The 22034-nt window shown below is 42.2% G+C and overlaps 1 protein-coding gene across 1 annotated transcript in view; it reads left to right on the plus strand.

The window, feature by feature from the left end:
* Positions 1-12196, plus strand: part of LOC309543481 (asialoglycoprotein receptor 2-like) — a 47407-nt gene extending 35211 nt beyond the window's left edge. The window contains exon 5 of the mRNA XM_082275960.1: positions 11620-12196. Coding sequence (XP_082132086.1) covers positions 11620-11767 — 148 coding nt within the window. The 3' untranslated portion in view covers positions 11768-12196. The remainder of the gene's footprint in view (positions 1-11619) is intronic.
* Positions 12197-22034: the final 9838 nt, after the last annotated feature.

The raw sequence follows: 22034 nt of genomic DNA on the forward strand, positions 1-22034 counted from the left end.
TATGGAATCTATGAAAGTGAGCAGAAAGATGATTTTAAAAGTCTCTCTTAATATTATACACATGTCCCTCAGCCTATCTCGAAGGTGTCTGATGGTTCTCCCCACATACTGCTTAAAGCAAGGGCATTCAAGCACGTACACAACATGAGTAGTATTGCAAGTGATGAAGGCATCTATAGGATACGTCTTTTGTGTACCCGTTGGACTGAAAAACAGAACATTTACGTGTAGCGGTTCTGGTTTCTGTGCATATAGCACATTTTCTGCATGGAAAAAAAACTTTTTTAAGTTGGAGAAAAATGTTGTTCTGACTGGGGGATTAACAATGTTGGGTGCTATTTTGTCTCTCAATGTGGGAACTTTTCTAAAAACCATCTGAGGTTGAGCTGGTAAAATATAATTCAAAACCAGATCACTTCTGAGGATACCCCAATGTTTCTTAATGATTTTCTTGATCTGGTAATGCTGTATGGAGTACCCCGTAATAAAAGGGCAAACAGGTCCTCTTTGGACAACTTTATAATAACACATTGAACATAGAATTGACCTATGTGTGTAGCCAGGTGGAGGTAAACTTCCTGGATCTTACTCTGATTAACACTGGGTCTTCAATTGTAACAACATCCTTTTTTAAAACTACTGATAGGAATGGGTACATCCCAATTAACAGCTGCCACCACCCCAGTTGGCTCAAAAACATCCCTAAAGGCCAATTCATCAGGATCAGGCAAAACTGTACCAACAAAATGAGCTAGATAGCAAGATATTAAAGTGCAGGTTCTTGGAGAAAGGATATGATGCCCGAAATGTACAGGATACCATCCAAATGGAAGCTAATATGGATAGAGCAGACCTACTTCACACTAGGCCCATAGAACCCCCTGCAAAAAGTTTTTCCCTTTTCATTTCAATAGTTTTTTTATTAGAAATTTTTCAAACATACAACAAGCAAGTTGCCAGAAAATACAAAGATCAGAGCATACAAACATAGCAAATAATAGCTTATACTTTAAATTAAGCAAAGTACCTCAAATCTGAAAAAAGATCGAGGAGTAGGACCCAAAGTTTAATCCAAGATCCTACGCCTAGGGCGCAGATCAAGGCCAGAGGAAACACGCCACGAGGCCCGGCACCCCACTGGGAGCATACTGTGCCCAGGCCCCATGACCCGCCCAAACCCCCTAACCAGCCCCTCCCCTGAAGACCTCCTGACCCCCCCACAGAATGATTCCCAAAAGAGTACACGTCCAATCTTTTAAACTTAAAATAGAGTAGGTGTCTCAGATACTTGAAGTACATGTTATAAAAGAAAAGAAAAAGTTGAAACAGTCAACTTATACAACAGGTAGACTATCAACTGGACAGTCAAAACAGTGCCTCCGAATATTAGTCATCAATCAGGAAATACAAGTAACAGTCAGCAATGCTCCGGTTCAACTAGGATAGTTCAACTGCCAACGTCCCCATTGCTTCTGAAATGCAGGAAGGGAGTCCCGTGAGCTAGCAAAGAATTTTTCATAGGAGTGGATCGCTTTCACACGGTTGACAACATCATAAACGGTAGGAGTCCATGCTGACCTCCACGCCGCCGATATGGTCACCCTGGCCGCCATGAATATATGGGAGATAATGCATCTATGCTCTTTCTGGATTGCATGGATACCCAAATTAAGCAATGCCAATGCAGGTGACATAGTAAGCGGGATGCCCGTTACAGATGCTATCAAGGCGTAGACTGAAACCCAGTAGCTTTTCAAGCACCTACACTCCCAAATATGTGCAAAAGAGTACCTCTGGACCCACAATCCCGCCAACATGAGTCTGAAGAGTCCTTGAACATTTTCACCAATCGAGATGGGGTGAGGTAGCTCCTATTTAGAAGTTTGAGTGCCCCTTCCCAATGATTGGTACAATGTGTATATTGATAGCTGGATTTAATGGCATCTTGCCAATCTATCAAGGAATATTCCAAGTTGAGGTCCCTTTCCCACTCCTGCATACACCTTGACTTAGTTTGACACCTGGGGTTCGTCAGTAGAACCATGAAAGCCCTTTAGACCTCATAGTCCTGGAGATGAGATATTCCCACACCTCCTGGGACACAGAAATACGTGTGGTGGGAAATTTCAGATGGTAATGGCGTAGTTGCGCTAAAAAAAATAAATTGGGGTGGAAGATAGAATTTGGGCATATGTAAATGAGCTCGGGATGGCATGGCGGGGGCAGTTTAAGAGGGAATAAGAAATTCGTATGAGGCAAGCGTTAGTTCCTTAGATATAAGTGGAGTCCCCGACAATGCCCTCAGGGACCCCCAGCTAGCTACCGTAGCCCGAATGGACGGGACCTCAGGAATGTGGAGATCCCGACCAGTCTGCACCACTAATAGCAAGGAGGGGAGATCCCTATTCGCCACCAAGGCCCTTTCCAAATGAACCCACAATTTATCAGAGATGGGGTTGAACCACTCCTTCACCTGATCCAATAAGGCCGCCCTGTGATAGCTGCGAAGGTCCGGCAATCCAACCCCCCCCCCGACACCTAGATTTGAGAAGGGTAGAGTAGGAGATCTTGGGCACCTTCCCATGCCATAGAAATTTCCGGAATAATTTCTCCATATTAGAAGAGAAGGAATTGGGTAGGATGATAGGAATTGTTCTAAAGTAATACAGGATTTTTGGTAGGACACTCATTTTAAGCGCACAATTTTCCCCATCCACGAAAGTTCGTATTGAGCTATGTGAGACAAATCTTGTTGTACTATATTAGTGAGCGCTGAAAAGTTGACTGAGTAGGTTGTGGCAGTCGGGAAGGACAAATCGATTCCTAAATATAGAAGGGATTTAGTGGCCCACTGAAAGGGATGATTCCTCCTCAGGAGCCCCAAGGCTCCCGAGGACATAAATAATGGCAAGCATTGAGATTTAGTAGTGTTTAGTTTGTAATAGGAGACAGCGCTAAAGGTGTCCAGGACCTTAGTAAGGTTTCTCAGGGAAGTTATCGGGGACCTAAGGGTAAGTATAACGTCATCCGCAAATAATCCTATTTTATGTTCTTTGTCTCCCACTCTGATACCTGAAATAGAAGGGTCACTCCAAATGGCCTCCGCCAGCAGCTCCATCACCAGGGAAAATATTAGCGGAGATAAAGGGCACCCCTGGCGGGTGCCATTCATGATATTGACAGAGTCAGACATGGCATTACTCGTATAGACTCTCGCCGAGGGTATTGTATACAAGGCCGATATGGCAGAGCAGACAGGGCCCCGAAGACCAAACTTGGAGAGGGTAGCTCTCAGGTACCCCCAGTGCACCCTGTCAAACGCTTTTTCGGTGTCGAGTGTCAGGAACACTGAGGGCACTCTACGGTCCTCCACCACTTTCAACAGATTAAACATCCATCTGGTACCATCAGGGGCCTGCCTGCCCGTAACAAATCCAACCTGGTCCGTGCGTACTAGATAGGGAGTTACCCGTGCCAGTCTCTGAGCCCATATTTTAGCGTACAATTTTAAATCTGAGTTTAATAAAGATATGGGACGAAAATTTTGTGGGATATCCGGAGTTTTCCCAGGTTTGGGTAACGCTACAATTATAGCTTGTAGCATCTCTGGGAGGAAGAAGGATCTAGTCATAGCTGCAAAGTTTTTCCCATTTATTACGGGGTACTCCATACAGCATTACCAGATCAAGAAAATCATTAAGAAACATTGGGGTATCCTCAGAAGTGATCCGGTTTTGAATTGTATTTTACCAGTTCAACCTCAGGTGGTTTTTAGAAAAGTTCCCACATTGAGAGACAAAATAGCACCCAACATTGTTAATCCCCCAGTCAGAACAACATTTTTCTCTAACTTAAAATGTTTTTTTCATACAGAAAATGTGTTATATGCTCAGAACCACTACACATAAATGTTCTGTTTTTCAGTCCAACGTTACACAAAAGACTTATCCTATAGATGCCTTCATCACCTGCAATACTACTCATGTTGTGTACATGCTCAAATGCCCTTGCCGTAAGCAGTACGTGGGGAGAACCATATACCAGACCCCTTCAGGATAGGCTGAGGGAACATATGTATAACATTAAGAGAGGCTTTAAAGACCATCATCTTTCTGCTCACTTTCATAGATTCCATAACAGAAATGCTAGTGTTCTCAAATTTGTGGGCATAGATGTAATCCAACACCACTGAAGAGGGATGAATAAAAAAACGAGAGGTTTCGAAGAAAGAAACTGAATGGATCTCTGAATTTAAAAGTTCAGTGCCCAGGGGACTTAACGTAGATCTAGACATCAATTGTTTTTTAGACAACAGCTAGAAGCTATAGTCGAGCCTTTCATTTTGAAAGACCTTTGCCCCCTTTCTGTATCTATATCTATGGGGATTTTTCTAGCATGCAATTCAATTGCTAGTCACCCTATAGACATATGAGTTTTTTGCCCACACATCAGGACCTTTACATCATAAGGTGCAATACGACTAATTGGTTTGAATAGTGGATTGCCCGTCACCCACTTGGGGAGATAGATATTACCCATTTGAATTATATAGTTGTAAAGTTTCACATGATATTGTTCATAATTGTATATGATTCAGGTGACTTATTCTATACAGCTATATAATCATTTTTACTCTATGTATGGGATAGTGCATTTTTGAGATCTATATATCGCAGTATGTGAGATTTTATTATATACCTCATAGATGTTTTCTTTATGTAATTTGCTGATAAATGTTTATCATTTTTACAGTGATTATGTATGTGGAATTGTTGATCATGCATTCGATTTAATGGTCATTATGATATGAGAGAGGATAGACCAGATGAGGCTATTAACAAAATATTTTATCAAAGATATAACATTTTTTTTAATATTTTTTGTATATTCTAGAATATTTTTGGTGACTTTTTAAAAAATAATTCATTAAATCTATCTATATTTTTATTACATATTTATTTATTTTTTTATCGCATATATTTTATACTAAGCATTCATGTTATAATTCAATTGAGGACATTTTTGGTACTAGTTACAGTATATTAATTTATCAGTAAGACACCTAGTGGTCGAATTGAGAATTGTTACGAATTAAAATGCTAATGTTTGGCTCCGGAAGAATCACGGCATGAGGTCACTTCCAGTCACCAGTAAAATGGCGGTTCTTCCGCTTCCGGTCTTCCTGAAAAGGACGCTGTGACTACTTCCAGTCCCGTAATTAATAACGTCTTTCCACTATTTAATACAAGTAAGTTTACAATGCCAGTGATAGGCATTCTCCTGTTGAAAACGTGTACTGACACTAAATGTGTCCAGACCTGGGCCTACACACTGGCATCTGTCTGCCGCATCCGTGCTGAGGAGCGGCGGACTTTCTGATGTGAGTTTTCGCTATTGATTTTATCTATGAACATGTACATGTTTTTACTATATACAGTACCTTAATAAATCATACTACACTATGAAATATCTTTCTGGCTCCATGTGATGAGCAATCTATTTAGTGCATCTACTCGGAAGATAAGGATGTCCTGATACCTGTAAGGTGGTATTCCCTTTGCCCACAGGAGTTTGATTCAAGGTTTGTCTCCCTGGCAAATCTGGGGAGCATATAGATGAACCTGGTAGAGGATCACTGTGCTGTGTATCGCACCGTTTTGGATGGTCGGTCACCCCGTGGACCTTTCATGTGAATTTTGCACCAATTTGTGACTTCTAAGGGCCTTCCTGTCTTCCTCTTCATCTTCATTCCTCCTATATTGTGACATACGTATTGGACTGTACACATATGGGCTATATATGATTGGAGTATTTATCAGTGCTGCACTGTTTCCTTTTCTTGTTGTTTAGAAGGCATATATTCACCTTTTTAGTGCCAGCAGCTTATGAACACATAGCGCTCACTCTTATATGTTTTATATGTCATACTTACTTGCTCTGTGTAGTAGTTTTGCACAGAGCAACCCAGATCTTCCTCTTCTCTTTGGCTTCCTTGGCCCCTCCCCCCTGATGAGTGCCCCCATAGCAAGCTCCGTGTGTCCATTCAGACACGGCCTTGCCCCCTCTCTCCTTTTATTGGCTCATTGGGGGCTGCTTCAAACAGAAGGTTTTTTATCTAAATGCAAAGAATGCATTAGGATAAAAAAAAAAAAAAAACCTTCTTACATTACAATAACTTTAATTTCATTGCAGTATTGGATATGGAAAGGTTGGGAGACAAGGATTTCGGGCACTAAATTTTCATAAAATTGCTTTTTATTAAACAAACACTTTAAAAACATCTAGTGATACAAGCAGATGAGAAAAATCTACATTGAACATGAGACCAGAAAACGGTCGACAGTATGAGATATAATCTTACATGAGGTACTAGACCTTCATATAGTATGGGAACAGTTGTGTACAGAACAAGTTGTATTATGCATACATCCAATGTGATATACTTCAAAGCAGACAGAGCCTGCCGGCGGACACCTCAATGCTCAGGGTGCCAGTCAGCAGGGTCGGCTGAAGTTTACAGTAAACACATGGTATACATTACTCATGACAGTTTGCTCAACATGTTTCGCCTTCTCGGTGAAAGCTTCGTCTGGAGCTTAATAATTGTTTTGTCTGTATAAAAACATAAGTAATTTTAAGGAGACAGAATGTATTATTTACTACATATTCCATAAATGAGAATAATGCATTTTATATGTGATATACAATGTCAATGTAAAAGAAAAGGCATTTAACACATATGATATTACTGTTCTAGCCATCAGGGGCTACAGTAAACGCCTTTAACGTACAGCATATAATAGAGCTTTCTCACAAGATCGGAATAGTCTGATTTTTAGAGTTAAAGACCGAGATACACAACCCACGGTGAAACTCATAACTAAGTTTTCAAGCCACCAGAATGTACTCCGAACCATCCTTGAACGACACTGGCATTTACTCAGTCATGATCCAATCACGAGCAAATATGTGGGGCCATACCCACAAATTGTATTTAAACGTACTAGATCATTACGAGATCAATTAACAGCTAGCCACTACCAACCCATAAAAAATTCTAAAACAACTAATAGGGGTACGTATAGATGCCGTGGTTGTGCCATGTGTCCATGGGTTAAGGAGGGTTCCCATTTCGTTCTACCCAATGGGGAAGATTTTTCCCCTACCTTCCGCGCCAACTGTGACACTCGTGGATTGGTGTATCTCATGCACTGTACATGTGGCATGTTTTATGTTGGGAAAACAATTAGAGAGCTCCGTCAGAGGATAAATGACCATATATACATATCAGAGGGAGGAAAGATGGTCACGCCCGTGAGCAGGCACCTAGACCTCTACCACAGATTCAACCCAAAAAAAGCACATTTTTATGTCCTGGATGTGATCCCCCAGGACCCACGAGGGGGCAACTGGGACAAAAGAATTCTCCAGAGGGAAACCATCTGGATTGAACGTCTCAATGCCACCGTTAGACCGGGTTTGAATGAAACCCAATCTTATAAATCATTTTTATAAATCGTGCATTTCTTAATGATTTAAGATAAAACTTTTTTTCCGCCTTCGTTACTGTTTGTTATCTGTGGAGGGTAGGACGGGTGTCGGCTTGCTTGGCGTGATCATCTTTCCACCCCCTGTTTCCTGTTTCCCCCCCCCTCCCCTCCCTTCGTGTCTTTTACCCCCAATTGTCCTTTACTAATCATTAGAAGTATCAATATCGCATTATATGAAACCCAATGAATGTCCATGTGCTGACTCTATGCCTCTTCGATATTTATGGGATTGTGTTCTGGAGAATCATAATTTCCAAACTCAGCTCTTCATATGTTCAAAAGCTACTGAGGGTAGTGTCCTCAATTTTTGGGCCTAACGGCTCTAGTCCTTCCATTTTTTAAGCACCAAATTGCCTGGGTGCTAGATACACCATTATTATTATTTTCCTTTTTTCCCTTATTAACATATTCTTCCCATTTCTGTTTATCCTTTTCCTCTTTTTTTAGAATATAATATATCATTATATTCTTGGTTCTTTTTGTTCTTATCACTCTTTGTTTAACTATTGATGTATATATTTTTTTCTGTAATTATTATTCAGATCAATGTATTTCTGTTATCATGTGTTTGCAGATGCTTTATATCTAAGTGTGCCATGCTAGCTAACCTCCGGGGGCGCTGTGGGACGCTAGAGTTTTTAGCCAATCCGGTGATACATGTGCGGCCTGGTAAGCCACAGTGGACTTCCGCTCCCAGGAGCATCGTTTCCTGTGGCACCAGATCAGACTTTCTGGAGCCTCCAGCTCTGAGAGTCTGATCTACCCTCTCGGAGCTCTACGAGTGGCCGCAGCGGAGTCACTTCCGCCTACGCCGCATCGTCATATCCGGGGGGTGTGGCCGGGGTGGCGACGTCGTTCTGACGAACCGCCCGGGACCCACGCCATAAAAGGGCGCCATACAAGCGTCCGAGTATGGCGGCGGTTCCCCATCCGGGGAGGACATCTATGACGGATTTTGGCTCAACAGGGTAAGCCGACAAACTTATATCTTTGCTATCTCTTGGATTATGCACACCATTTTACTTACAACTTTGTCCTTAATCCTTTTTCAATCCAATAGTGTCTGCCACTTACAAGCCAGGTCTAATTTATCCCTATCTTAACAAAGTATTCCGCAGGACCGGTGAGCATGTTTAATTATTGGAGAGCCCCCAATACACTCGCATGTAGCTATTGGTGATCTTTGGACTGTCTTGAAACATGCATGGACTACTACCGCTGGGCTCATTGAGAGAAATGCGGTACTAAAAGCAATCTTTCTAATCCATTATATACTCAAGGTCGAATAATGTTGTACCTCACATGAGGGAATCAAGTATCCTATGTTTTTGTTTGTATGGAGATCTAGGACCATACAAGCGGCTTATACCTAGGCAGTTACTCCTTTGTAACTCTTCTCATAAAAACCTTTAATTACTGCGGTATATGATGACATGGAGTAGAAGCTCCCTCCCCGTGATTGGTATATGTCCATGCATCTTTCTTCAATGGGTTTCTTCCTTTTTTATATACAAACAACTTTATCCTCACCTATCTGTGTATCAACATGCACCGGGTGTCGCTATTTTCTACCGATAATGGTTTGACATATTATAACTAGCGCACTTTTTATATCCAACCCAGATACAAACATACAGTAGCGTTTGTATTTATACTCCTTGTGAATATCGGCTCCCCCATTTATGAGCTCAGTGACCGTCTTTTAGTCCTCCTCGTTACAGTACCAAAAAAGTTCAGAATATACACTGTACAGGTATGTTCATATCCTATACAGATATGTTTTCTCTATCATTTATATACTGATGCCTAAAAAATAATGTTACCTATTTCATACGGTGTGTGTCCCCACATGTGTCCCAATGGCTGCCCTCTTGCCTCCCCACCGGGCCCCCCCCCCCTGATGGCTAGAACAGTAATATCATATGTGTTAAATGCCTTTTCTTTTACATTGACATTGTATATCACATATAAAATGCATTATTCTCATTTATGGAATATGTAGTAAATAATACATTCTGTCTCCTTAAAATTACTTATGTTTTTATACAGACAAAACAATTATTAAGCTCCAGACGAAGCTTTCACCGAGAAGGCGAAACATGTTGAGCAAACTGTCATGAGTAATGTATACCATGTGTTTACTGTAAACTTCAGCCGACCCTGCTGACTGGCACCCTGAGCATCGAGGTGTCCGCCGGCAGGCTCTGTCTGCTTTGAAGTATATCACATTGGATGTATGCATAATACAACTTGTTCTGTACACAACTGTTCCCATACTATATGAAGGTCTAGTACCTCATGTAAGATTATATCTCATACTGTCGACCGTTTTCTGGTCTCATGTTCAATGTAGATTTTTCTCATCTGCTTGTATCACTAGATGTTTTTAAAGTGTTTGTTTAATAAAAAGCAATTTTATGAAAATTTAGTGCCCGAAATCCTTGTCTCCCAACCTTTCCATATCCAATGATTTAAATGTAGGATAGGGGCCTCTTCAGATGATATATATAATGACCCAGACTGCTGCTGTCTGGTGAGTCATGTGTTTTTGGAAATTCATTGCAGTATTATAATGAAAATTTTCGACATGTTTCGCTCACTGGGCTTCTTCAGGGGATGTATTATCCACTAGTATTCATAACACCCGTGATTAATCATATATAGTTTGGGTATTCAGTGTTAGCTATTCAGTAAACATTCCCAGTGATGTCAACAAAATGGGCTGTGTGTGACCACAGGAGGTATCAAGGGACCAGAAATGTCTGGTCCACATGGGCGCTTGGTCCTCACAGGGGTTTAAAGTCAGGATGCAAAGGACTATGCAGTCTGTTTGTTACATCCTTCCCACGTGGCTCCGGCAAGGAGGATGCTACGTACGCATCACAAAAAGTCTGTTCAGTTGAAACAGTTTAGTGAGGTTCTTTCTTTGCTGGGTGGCTTAAAAGTGTGCCAGGGTTCCCTGTCTGTGCACACCATTCCCGTATTTGCTGGTTTTAAATTGCTCTCCTTGTTGCCACTGCTAAGGAATTAGAGGACACTAATGAAAAATGCATGTTATGTTGTGAGTTGTGTATGGTTTTATAATGTGGGGCAGTTCTGGCATCTGGCAAATTGAGCATAGATACTCATAGATACTCATTCAGGACAACATATGGCAATGTAAAATTAAACACACACGAAACATGTGAAATGCAAGCGTAGGTTTGTTCTGAGAGGATTACAGAGGTCTTCCCTCTTTTGCAGGTGGTATAATCCAGTAAGCTGTTTTTCACTTTGGTTAGAGGTCATCTCTGTCTACTATCATCACCAGGGCTTTTTTCAGTGGGAACGCGGGGGAACGCAGTTCCGGCACCTCTAGCACTGAATGTTTACAATGGCAAGAGGTGCTGGGGTGTGAAGGGAGGGTTCACTGATGCTGGCTGTTGGAGTATCTATTGTTGCTGGAGGAGATCTATTTTTGCATGGCAATCAATTGTTGCTGGTGGAGGATTTTTTGTTACTGTGGGGTCAATTGTTGCTAGAAGGGATTTACTGTTTAAGAGTCTCCTGTTGCTGGCTGCTGGGGAGTCTATTGATACTGGCTGCTGGGAGATTTGTTGTTGTTGCTGGGGGGTCTTTTGTTGCCAGGGGAGTCTATTTCTGCCGGGGGGGGGTCTATTGTTGCCGGGGAGGGGGGGTCTATTGCTGCTGGGGTGGAGTCTATTACTGCTGGCTAGGATCTATTTTATTGCTTGTCTTGTTATCATGACCAAATTCCGTATACATTATTTAACACAACAAAATGATACTTGGCTCTATACTCTCTAAAAGGGGCCGTACTGGGAGTTGGGTAGGGGGTGGAACCAAGGAACGGTGCTCAGAGGTGGGTGGGGGTGGAACCAAGGGTCAGTGCTCAGAAGTGGGTAAGGGTGGAACCAAGGGTCAGTGCGCGGAGGTGGTTAGGGGGCGGAGATACGAAGTGACTTAGAAAAGGGGAGTTCCTGCACCTATTCTCTGAGAAAAAAAGCACTGATCATCACTATCTCCAGCCTTTCTTGCTACAGTTTCTAACTTAACTTGTTTCTTTCAGGTTTTGGGACTACAGGCAGCCTGATAATTGGTCTGGGTATGAGAATGGACAAACGGAAGATTGTGCCACAATAGTACCAATCAGAAAATGGAACGATGACAATTGTTTCCGGAGAATCCCATACATCTGTGAGAAGAAACTATCCTGATCTGGACATCAAAAAAGACCAGACTTCTATCTGCTAATCATTCCCTTTCCTCAACTAGACTATAGAAGAAAATATCCTGACCTGGACATTGAATACCAGATCTTCATTCAACTGCTAACTATTCCTCTTTATCTACCAGAGTATATAAGAATATATCCTGACCAGGACATCGGAGAAGACCAAAACCCCATCTGCTCATAAATATTCCTCATGTATCAGACTAAAATAAAACCTATCATGGCCCGGGCATCAAAGACGATTAGATCTCCATCTGCTAATTATTCCCTTTCTTCCACCAGACATAGAAAAAAAAAAAACTTGACCTGAACATTGGAGAAGACAAGATCTCCATTTGCTAATCCTTCCCCTTCCTCAACCAAAATATAAATAAAAATATCCTCACTCAGACATTGAAGAAGACCAGATCTCCATCTGTTAACCGCTTGCCGACCGCCGCACGACTATTTACGTCGGCAGTCAGCCCCTCACAGGCAGAGCGACATAGGGATACGTCGCTAGCCTGTGAGGGTCTAGGGAGCGAGCGCGCGCCGCCGGAGGCGCGCTCCCGCTCGGTCACGGACCCCCCCCGCGCGTGTGACCGGCGGACCCGATGTCCACCGGTCACTCGCGATCGTCCGTTAAAGCGGGAGAAAGGCAGGCGGCTAATGTAAACAAGCCGCCTCTCATTCTCCCCTGTGTATGAATGGTGATCATACGGTTCTACTATGTAGGACCGTTGATCACTGTTCATACACCTCAGGCCACAGTCAATCACAGTTAGAATCACGCCCCTAGGGACACACATAACCCCTCCCTCTCAAAAAAAGTTAACCCCTTCACTGCCAGTGTCATTTTACAGTAACAGTGCATATGTATAGCACTGATTACTGCAGTAATGTCACTGGTACCCCCAAAAGTGTCAAAAATGTCAGTCAAGGGTCCGATCTGTCCGCCACAATGTCGCAGTACCGCAAAAAAAATCGCATATCGCCGCCATTACGCGTTAAAAAAAAAAAACAACAAAAATGACAAAAAACTTTCCCTTAGTTAGTAAACGCAATTACTTCTGCCATTGTAACTGTATAGATGTAAGTAAGATACCATATTTTACGATATATGTATTGATATTTATACTTTGTAATTTATAGACCTAAGTACTTTGTTCCGATTTATCCCTTAACGAAGGAACTTTCTATGTTCTGAAACATGTTGGATATGGATATATCAGTGTGAACACTATTGGGTTGGATACTGTAACGCTCCTGCGTTTTATGTATGATGTGGATTTACAGCTGCAGAAATATTCCACTTCAGTAGTCATGTAGAGAAACGCTGAGACACCAATCCCAACTCCCAAAGACTCATCATATGTGGATGATCTCAATTCAGCAAGTAAATACACACACTCAATAAGAAGTTCCTGGAGTGATCTATGTATATAGTAGTATAGAGGTGATAGGCTGAAGAGACAGGTTGAGTTGAGACGATAGGTGACAGACACTTGAGAGGAATGTTCTTGAGAATGAGATAGTAACAGGTGGGATGCAGATAGGTTAGCAATTATGTATGGTAGTAGATGATAGGATAGCAGATGACATACAGGAGAGACTAACCCAGTGCAAGAGCAGATGATAGTAGGCTCAAGAGCTAGCAATCTAGATAGTGCAGATGTAGTAACAGTCCTTAGTATGCAGAGCTAGACAGTGTAAGCTTTAGTATAAAGGTTATTGAGGTTTCCCCTGTGGGGTACTTATCACTAGTAGCAATGTAGCAGAGGAGAGGTTCGACAAGAGCGGATGATCCGGTAGTGGGATACAGGGATCAGCGCAGCGTGGTTCCGACAGCGAGGTAAGCTTGCAAGCATGAGAGCTTCAAGACAGGTTAGCAACAAGGCACATCTAGGCACACAGCAGGTTTAACGAACACATGTGAGTGAGAGCTAGTGATTTAAATAGCTGTTCAGTCCGGCGCTCAGTGATGATGTCAGCACTCTTAAAGGGAAACACACCTATATGTGCTTCATCTATCTAGGTAGATGGAAAGCACCCGGAAATGATGTGATAGGAGGCACTGAGAGTGCCAGAACCTTACAGATACTTATCCTGACACCCTCCCGTTCTCCCTGATTGAACCTACGGTACACCTCTACTCATACAGATGGTTTATTGTTTTGTTTTTACCATGTGAAATTGTCACTTTTTATTATGTGAAATAAATATACTGCTTTTACTGTATTGATACTCCATTCTATTTTCTGTCTGCCTTTAAAGTCCCACTTGGGGGTTGTTTTCTCTTTCCTTTCAGAGCAAAGCCAGAAAGAGGTTAACTGGATATCAAGCCCCCTCCAACCTAGATAAGTCTCTTCTCTGCTCTCCCTTCCAGACGTCAGCCATCCTGAGAACCCCCCCTCCCCCTATTTCTAGGTATGGGGGAGCATGTGATCATTGGGACCGGTTGGTCTGCAAGTGTGAAAGGGGCCTAACACATCCACTTGATGTGCACCACCAACCCCCAGCAAATCCATTGTTAAGCGGGAAGTGAATTGCTAGCTAGAGGGAGATCCTGCATGCACCACAGAGTTGATGATCGCCCCCCCCGCCCTCCTTCACTGCATAGTGAACTGCCAGCTGGAGGTACAGGGTGAGATGCCGGGTCATAGGGGCCCCCCACAGTGGTGGAACACCAGGGCCCGGTCGCAAGTGTGACTGCTGCGACTCTGGTAGTTCGGCTACTGGTCCGGAGTGGAGGTCCTTTTCCCACCCGAATGTCACTCAGGACCTTCAAAATTCTAGGTCCCAAAAAAGCCACTACTAATGCCGAAGGGAGTGCGAGTCAGTCCAGTCTTCTGTACAACTGTCCCAGAATCTGTCACCCTGTATGGGTGAGTTGTGATGGGCCGAACACTTTCCTGTTCGGTTCGCACCAGAATATCTTGAACAGGGGAAATGTTCTAGTGAACATGCAAACTCTATTAAAGTCTATGGGATACGAACATGAAAAATCAAAAGTCCTCATTTTAAAGACTTATAAGCAAGTTATTTCCATAAAAAGAGTATGGGGACCCAGGTACTGCACTGGGGGACATGCATCAATGCAAATATTTTTTTTTTAAAACAAACGTTTTTACAGGAGCAGTGATTTTAATGATGCTTAAAGTGAAATAAAAATGAACAATTCCTTTAAATATCGTGCCTGGGGGGTCCCCTTAATGTGGCTGTAAAGTGGTGCATCTGTACAATGTATGGAGCCTGCTGCAGCAATACTGACATTTCTAAAGGAAAAAATGTCATTGTGATCGATCACAATCAAATGTGATTGATGATGAATTTACATCGAGGGACACTATTTTTTTTTCTTTTTAATAAAGGACTTGTCAAAAACTGTGATTCTGTGTTTTTTACTTTTTTACACTTTTTTTTGGTGAATGGGTAGGGGTACTATGCATTCTATATCTATTCACATAGGGGGGGGGCTGGGATCTAGGGGCCCCCTTGTCCAGATTTGGATAAGCCCCCCACCCACAGACCCCGATAACCACAGCCCAGGGTTGTCGGGAAGAGGCCCTTGTTGAGGGCAAGTGGCCTGGTATGGTTCGGGGGGGGGGGCTCTCGCTCGCCCCCCTTTCCTGGCCTGCCTGGCTGCATGCTCAGATAATGGTCTGGTATGGATTTTGGGCCAGACCCCACGCCGTTTTGTTTTTTTACATTTTGGTGTGGAATTCCCCGTAAAAACTATACCAGACCCAAAGGGCCTGGTATAGATTTTGGGGTGGGCCCCATGCCATTTTTTTTTTTTAATTCTGTCATAGGGTTCCTCTTAACTACTTAAATACAGTGCACTTTCACCCCCTTCCTGCCAAGACCAATTTTCAGCTTTCAGTGCTCTTTGGCATCTATGGGAAATATTGGTCAAATTGGCATGGCACTGCTCCCTGTCTTTAACATTGGCGTCTATAGGAAATATTGGTCAGCTTGGCACGGCACTGCTCTCTGTCTTTAACATTGGCGTCTATGGGAAATATTGGTCCGCTTGGCATGGCATTGCTCCTCGTCTATAACATTGGTGTGTTGTTTTGAAATATTGGCATGGCACTGCTCCCGAACCATAAGTGACAGGGACACAAAACTTGGGGAGCACTGGGAGAGGACCCAGGACTACAACATATCTATACATTAAAGTGGGGTATAACCTGTTCACTACACTGACTGCACTAAACTTACTCAACTCACTATCCACTAACTACCCCCCTAACCTCTATTATCACACACTATACACGGCTGCCGTGTAAGCAGCAGCCTTATATAGTGTGGGGCGTGGCCTTAGCCCCTGAGCCATGATTGGCTAAAGGCACCCTGCCTTTGGTCAATCATGGCTCCGACAGGACATTGTGCTATGATTGGCCAAAGTTTACGGGTCAGGTGCATGCTTTGGCCAATCATCAGCAATCAATGCACTGCAACAGCACAGTGCATCAGGGGGCAGGTGGCAGGAGGAAGCGCTGAACAAATGGGGCAGTGCCGAGCGCCCAAATTGTTTGCATGTTCAGCGAACACATGAACAGCTGATGTTCGAGTCGAACACAGAGCCCATCCCTATGGGTGGGACCCCTGAGTACACTAACCTACCCCCCTTAAAGGGACGACAACCCAATTATGCCACATAGCACACATCCAGGACCCAACCTTGGCATCCTGTACAATATATATATATATATATATATATATATATATATATATATATATACACTCTCTCTTTTTAGGTACGCCTCTTGATTTGCTTGGTAACACAAATTGCTAATCAGCCAATCACATGCCAGCAACTCAAACCAGTTAGGCATCTAGACATGTTGAAGACAACTTGCTGAAGTTCAAACTGAGCATCAGAATGGGGAAGAAAGGGGATATATTCCCTTCACATCACATTCTGTGGGAAGGATGTTGGAGAATTGTTTGATACCATTCTGGATCCAGCTCCCGATCTGCCAAATGGAGTTCATCTTCCTTTTTACTGAGAATTTTCTTTATGTTGTAAATTGTGGAAGTGGACCCGTCAGTAACTCTACATGAATTAGATTCCTGACATGTCACATAGAATTATTTGTTTTCATGGATGACATTCGATCTTCTGCTTTCCATATTCTCGTACAATTAACCTCTTATATACAGTGCCTTGCGAAAGTATTCAGCCCCCTTGAACTTTGCGACCTTTTGCCACATTTCAGGCTTCAAACATAAAGATATAAAACTGTAATTTTTTGTGAAGAATCAACAAGTGGGACACAATCATGAAGTGGAACGAAATTTATTGGATATTTCAAACTTTGTTAACAAATAAAAAAATGAAAAATTGGCCGTGCAAAATTATTCAGCCCCTTTACTTTCAGTGCAGCAAACTCTCTCCAGAAGTTCAGTGAGGATCTCTGAATGATCCAATGTTGACCTAAATGACTAATGATGATAAATAGAATCCACCTGTGTGTAATCAAGTCTCCGTATAAATGCACCTGCACTGTGATAGTCTCAGATGTCCGTTTAAAGCGCAGAGAGCATCATGAAGAACAAGGAACACACCAGGCAGGTCCGAGATACTGTTGTGGAGAAGTTTTAAAGCCAGATTTGGATACAAAAAGATTTCCCAAGCTTTAAACATCCCAAGGAGCACTGTGCAAGCTATAATATTGAAAAGGAAGGAGTATCAGACCACTGCAAATCTACGAAGACCTGGCCGTCCCTCTAAACTTTCAGCTCATACAAGGAGAAGACTGATCAGAGATGCAGCCAAGAGGCCCATGATCACTCTGGATGAACTGCAGAGAGCTACAGCTGAGGAGGGAGACTCTGTCCATAGGACAACAATCAGTCGTATACTGCACAAATCTGGCCTTTATGGAAGAGTGGCAAGAAGAAAGCCATTTCTTAAAGATATCCATAAAAAGTGTCGTTTAAAGTTAGCCACAAGCCACCTGGGAGACACCAAACATGTGGAAGAAGGGGCTCTGGTCAGATGAAACCAAAATCAAACTTTTTGGCAACAATGCAAAATGTTATGTTTGGCGTAAAAGCAACACAGCTCATCACCCTGAACACACTATCCCCACTGTGAAACATGGTGGGGGCAGCATCATGGTTTGGGCCTGCTTTTCTTCAGCAGGGACAGGGAAGATGGTTAAAATTGATGGGAAGATGGATGGAGCCAAATACAGGACCATTCTGGAAGAAAACCTGATGGAGTCTGCAAAAGACCTGAGACTGGGACAGAGATTTGTCTTCCAACAAGACAATGATCCAAAACATAAAGCAAAATCTACAATGGAATGGTTCACAAATAAACATATCCAGGTGTTAGAAGACCAAGTCAAAGTCCAGACCTGAATCCAATCGAGAATCTGTGGAAAGAACTGAAAACTGCGGTTCACAAACGCTCTCCATCCAACCTCACTGAGCTTGAGCTTTTTTGCAAGGAGGAATGGTCAAAAATTTCTGTCTCTTGATGCGCAAAACTGATAGAGACATACCCCAAGCGACTTACAGCTGTAATCTCAGCAAAAGGTGGCGCTACAAAGTATTAACTTAAGGGGGCTGAATAATTTTGCACGCCCAATTTTTCAGTTTTTTATTTGTTAAAAAAGTTTGAAATATCCAATAAATTTCGTTCCACTTCATGATTGTGTCCCAATTGTTGTTGATTCTTCACAAAAAATAACAGTTTTATATCTTTATGTTTGAAGCCTGAAATGTGACAAAAGGTCGCAAAGTTCAAGGGGGCCGAATACTTTTGCAAGGCACTGTATATTTCACATAATTTCTCCCAGTTTCATTTCATACAGTTTCATTTCATACAGTTTCATTTCTTCCAGTTTCATTTCTCCCGGTTCCTCTTTTCTTTCCTTTGTATTTTCTCTCTTCCTCTTTCATCGAATATTATAGTTGCTTCTAGGTTTTTAGGAAATAGATCAGCAGCACTTTAGATGTTCTTCACATTTCCCACCACCAGTTTTGGGCAGAGTTGACATAAGATTTGTAATAATAAAATAAAATTGTAATAATCTTTGTAGTTCTGTTAAATGCATACAATAAATTATACATTTTTATGTGGATCCATATATCATTGGATGTGTCATTGGTGATATACGGTGCCTTGAAAAAGTATTCATACCCCTTGAAATTTTCCATGACATGACAATTTTTTTTTTTGTCATGTTACAACCAAAAACATAAATGTATTTTATTGGGATTTTATGTGATAGACCAAAAACAAAGTGGAAGGAAAATGGTAAATGGTTTTCACATTTTTTTTTACAAATAAATATGTGAAAAGGGTGGCATGCATTTGTATTCACCCCCTCCCCTTTATTCTGATACCCCTAACTAAAATCTAGTGGAACCAATTGCCTTCAGAAGTTACCTAATTAGTAAATAGAGTCCACCTGTGTGTAATTTAATCTCAGTATAAATAAAGCTGTTCTGTGAAGCCCTCAGAGTTTTTTTTAGAGAGTCTTAGTGAAAAACCGGCATCATGAAGGTCAAGGAAAACACCAGACACATCATGAAGGTCAAGGAACACAGCAGACAGGTCAAGGATAAAGTTTATGGAGAAGGTTAAAGCAGGGTTAGGTTATAAAAAAAATTCCAAAGCTTTGAACATCTCACGGAGCGCTGTTCAATCCATCATGGGAAAATGGAAAGAGTATGGCACAACTGCAACCCTACCAAGACATGGCCGTCCACCTAAACTGACCAGCAAGGAGAGCATTCATCAGAGAAGCAGCCAAGAGGCCCATGGGAACTGTAGTGCTGTAGAGATCCACAGCTCAGGTGGGAGAATCTGTCCACAGGACAACTATTAGTCGTGCGCTCCACAAATCTGCCCTTTATGGAAGAGTGAGAAGAAGAAAGCCATTGTTGAAAGAAATCCATAAGAAGTCCCATTTGCAGTTTGTGAGAAGCCATGTTGGGGACACAGCAAACATGTGGAAGAAGGTGCTTTGGTCAGATGAAATTGAACTTTTTGGCCTAAAAGCTAAGCGCTATGTGTGACGGAAAACTAACACTGCACATCACCCTGAACACACCATCCCCACCGTGAAACATGGTGGTGGCAGCCTCATGCTGTGGGGATGCTTTTCTTCAGCAGGGACAGGGAAGCTGGTCAGAGTTGATGGGAAAATGGATGGAGCCAAATACAGGGCAATCCTAGAAGAAAACCTGTTGGATTCTGCAAAAAAAGTTGAGACGGTGGGGCGGAGGTTCCCCTTCCAGCAGGAAAACAACCTGAAACATACAGCCAGAGCTGCAATGGAATGGTTTACATCAAAGCATATTCATGTGTTAGAATAACCCAGTCACAGTCCAGACCTAAATCACATTAAGATCATGTGGCAAGACTTGAAAATTGCTAATCACAGAGGCTCGCCATCCAATCTGACAGAGCTTGAGACTTTTTGCAAAGAAAAATGGGCAAAAATGTCCCTCTCTAGATGTGCAAAGCTGGTAGAGATATCCCAAAAAAGACTTGCAGCTGTAATTGCAGGAAAAGGGGTTTTAACAAAGTATTGGCTCGGGGGGGGGGTTGAATACAAATGCATGCCACACTTTTCACAGATTTATTTGTAAAATAAAAAAATTGAAAACTATTTATCATTTTCCTTTCACTTCACAATTATGTGCCACTTTGTGTCGGTCTATCATATAAAATCCCATAAGATACATTTACGTTTTTGGTTGTAACATGACAAAATGTGGAAAATTTCAAGGGGTGTGAATACTTTTTTAAGGCACTGTAATAAGGGGGAACAGATTGTAACGGAACTGACGCACACTGGGTCTGTGGGCTTCCTTCAGTATACCTCATCCTTCAGCCTTGAACATAGATATCAAATATTCCAGCTGTCCCCATACAAAGCTAGCCGACAACTTAGCTTGTATATGTTTTTGAACCTTCTTCTTTATTGAACATTCTCACACAGTTTATATACAGCATGGACCTCCCCCTCCCTGATCAGATTACCACACACAGGTCAGGGGTTTGCCTGATTACATTATCATATGCAGAGGAAATTGTATACAGAAATAGAATTAACCTGAACTAATTATCTAGCCATCTGGACAGAAACAATATGTGAGTTCATTAACATTGAACAATGGGGCAGACAGGCTTAACAGAATCCACATCCCACTTCAATACACAGACAATGGGGAGAGCCTGTTTCTGACATTAAAGTTCAATACACATTATCATAAGTGTATTCGATTTTCATGAATCCATGCTGATTACTACTAATAATACCGTTTTCATTACTAAAGTCCTGTATATACAGGCATACCCCGTTTTAAGTACACTCACTTTACATACACTCGCGAGTACAGACACAGCCTGGTCAGCTTGGCATGGCACTACTCCCGATTTTTAACTTTGGTGTCTATGGGAAATCTTGGTCAGTTTGATATGGCACTGCTCTCAAACCATAAGTGACAGGGATACCAAACTTAGGGAGCACCGAGAGGGGACCCGGGACTACAACATATCCTATTTGTGACCAGCCAGCTTGCCAAGGTAATCTACCATATCATAGTCATGGATCCCCTTAACATGCTCCCCAAGCTTGGTGTCCTTGTCAGCAGTGCCATGTCAAGCAGACCAAGATTTCCTATGGAGCTAGTGTATTTACATGCATTGAGAAATTAACAAATGTATTGCTTCACTTCAAGTACATTTTTGTTTTACATACATGCTCTGGTCCCATTGTGTACTTAAAAGTGGGGTATGCCTCTAGTCCCTTATCATCCCCTCCAATAGCTTGCATACTATTGATGTTAGGCTGACTGGCCTATAGTTCCCCGGCTGGTTAGCCTAGGCAAACTTTATAGCCTAGCCTATATGTTGTTTCCTTGCACAGCACATCCCTTAGTAAAAGCAGCACACACAGTACACATAAACACTGGCTAGACATACATTTAACCCTTTGATCGCCCCTGATGTTTAACCCCTTTCCAGCCAGTGTCATAAGTAAAGTGACAGTGCATATTTTTTAGCACTGATTACTGTAGTACTGTCATTGGTGCCCCCAAAAATGTCAGTTAGGTGTCTGATCTGTCCGCCGCAATGTCGCAGTCCCACTAAAAATTGCTGATCACCGTGCATATTTTTAGCACTGATCACTGTATTAGTGTCACTGGTTCCCACAAAGTGTCACAAGTGTCAGTTAGTGTCAGAATGTCCGCCCCAGTATTGCAGTCCTGCTATAAGTCTCTGATCACTGTGAATGTTA

The sequence above is a fragment of the Pelophylax lessonae genome (assembly GCF_965119305.1).
Source record: "Pelophylax lessonae genome assembly, contig: HAP1_SCAFFOLD_57, whole genome shotgun sequence".
Taxonomy (NCBI): Eukaryota; Metazoa; Chordata; class Amphibia; order Anura; family Ranidae; genus Pelophylax; species Pelophylax lessonae.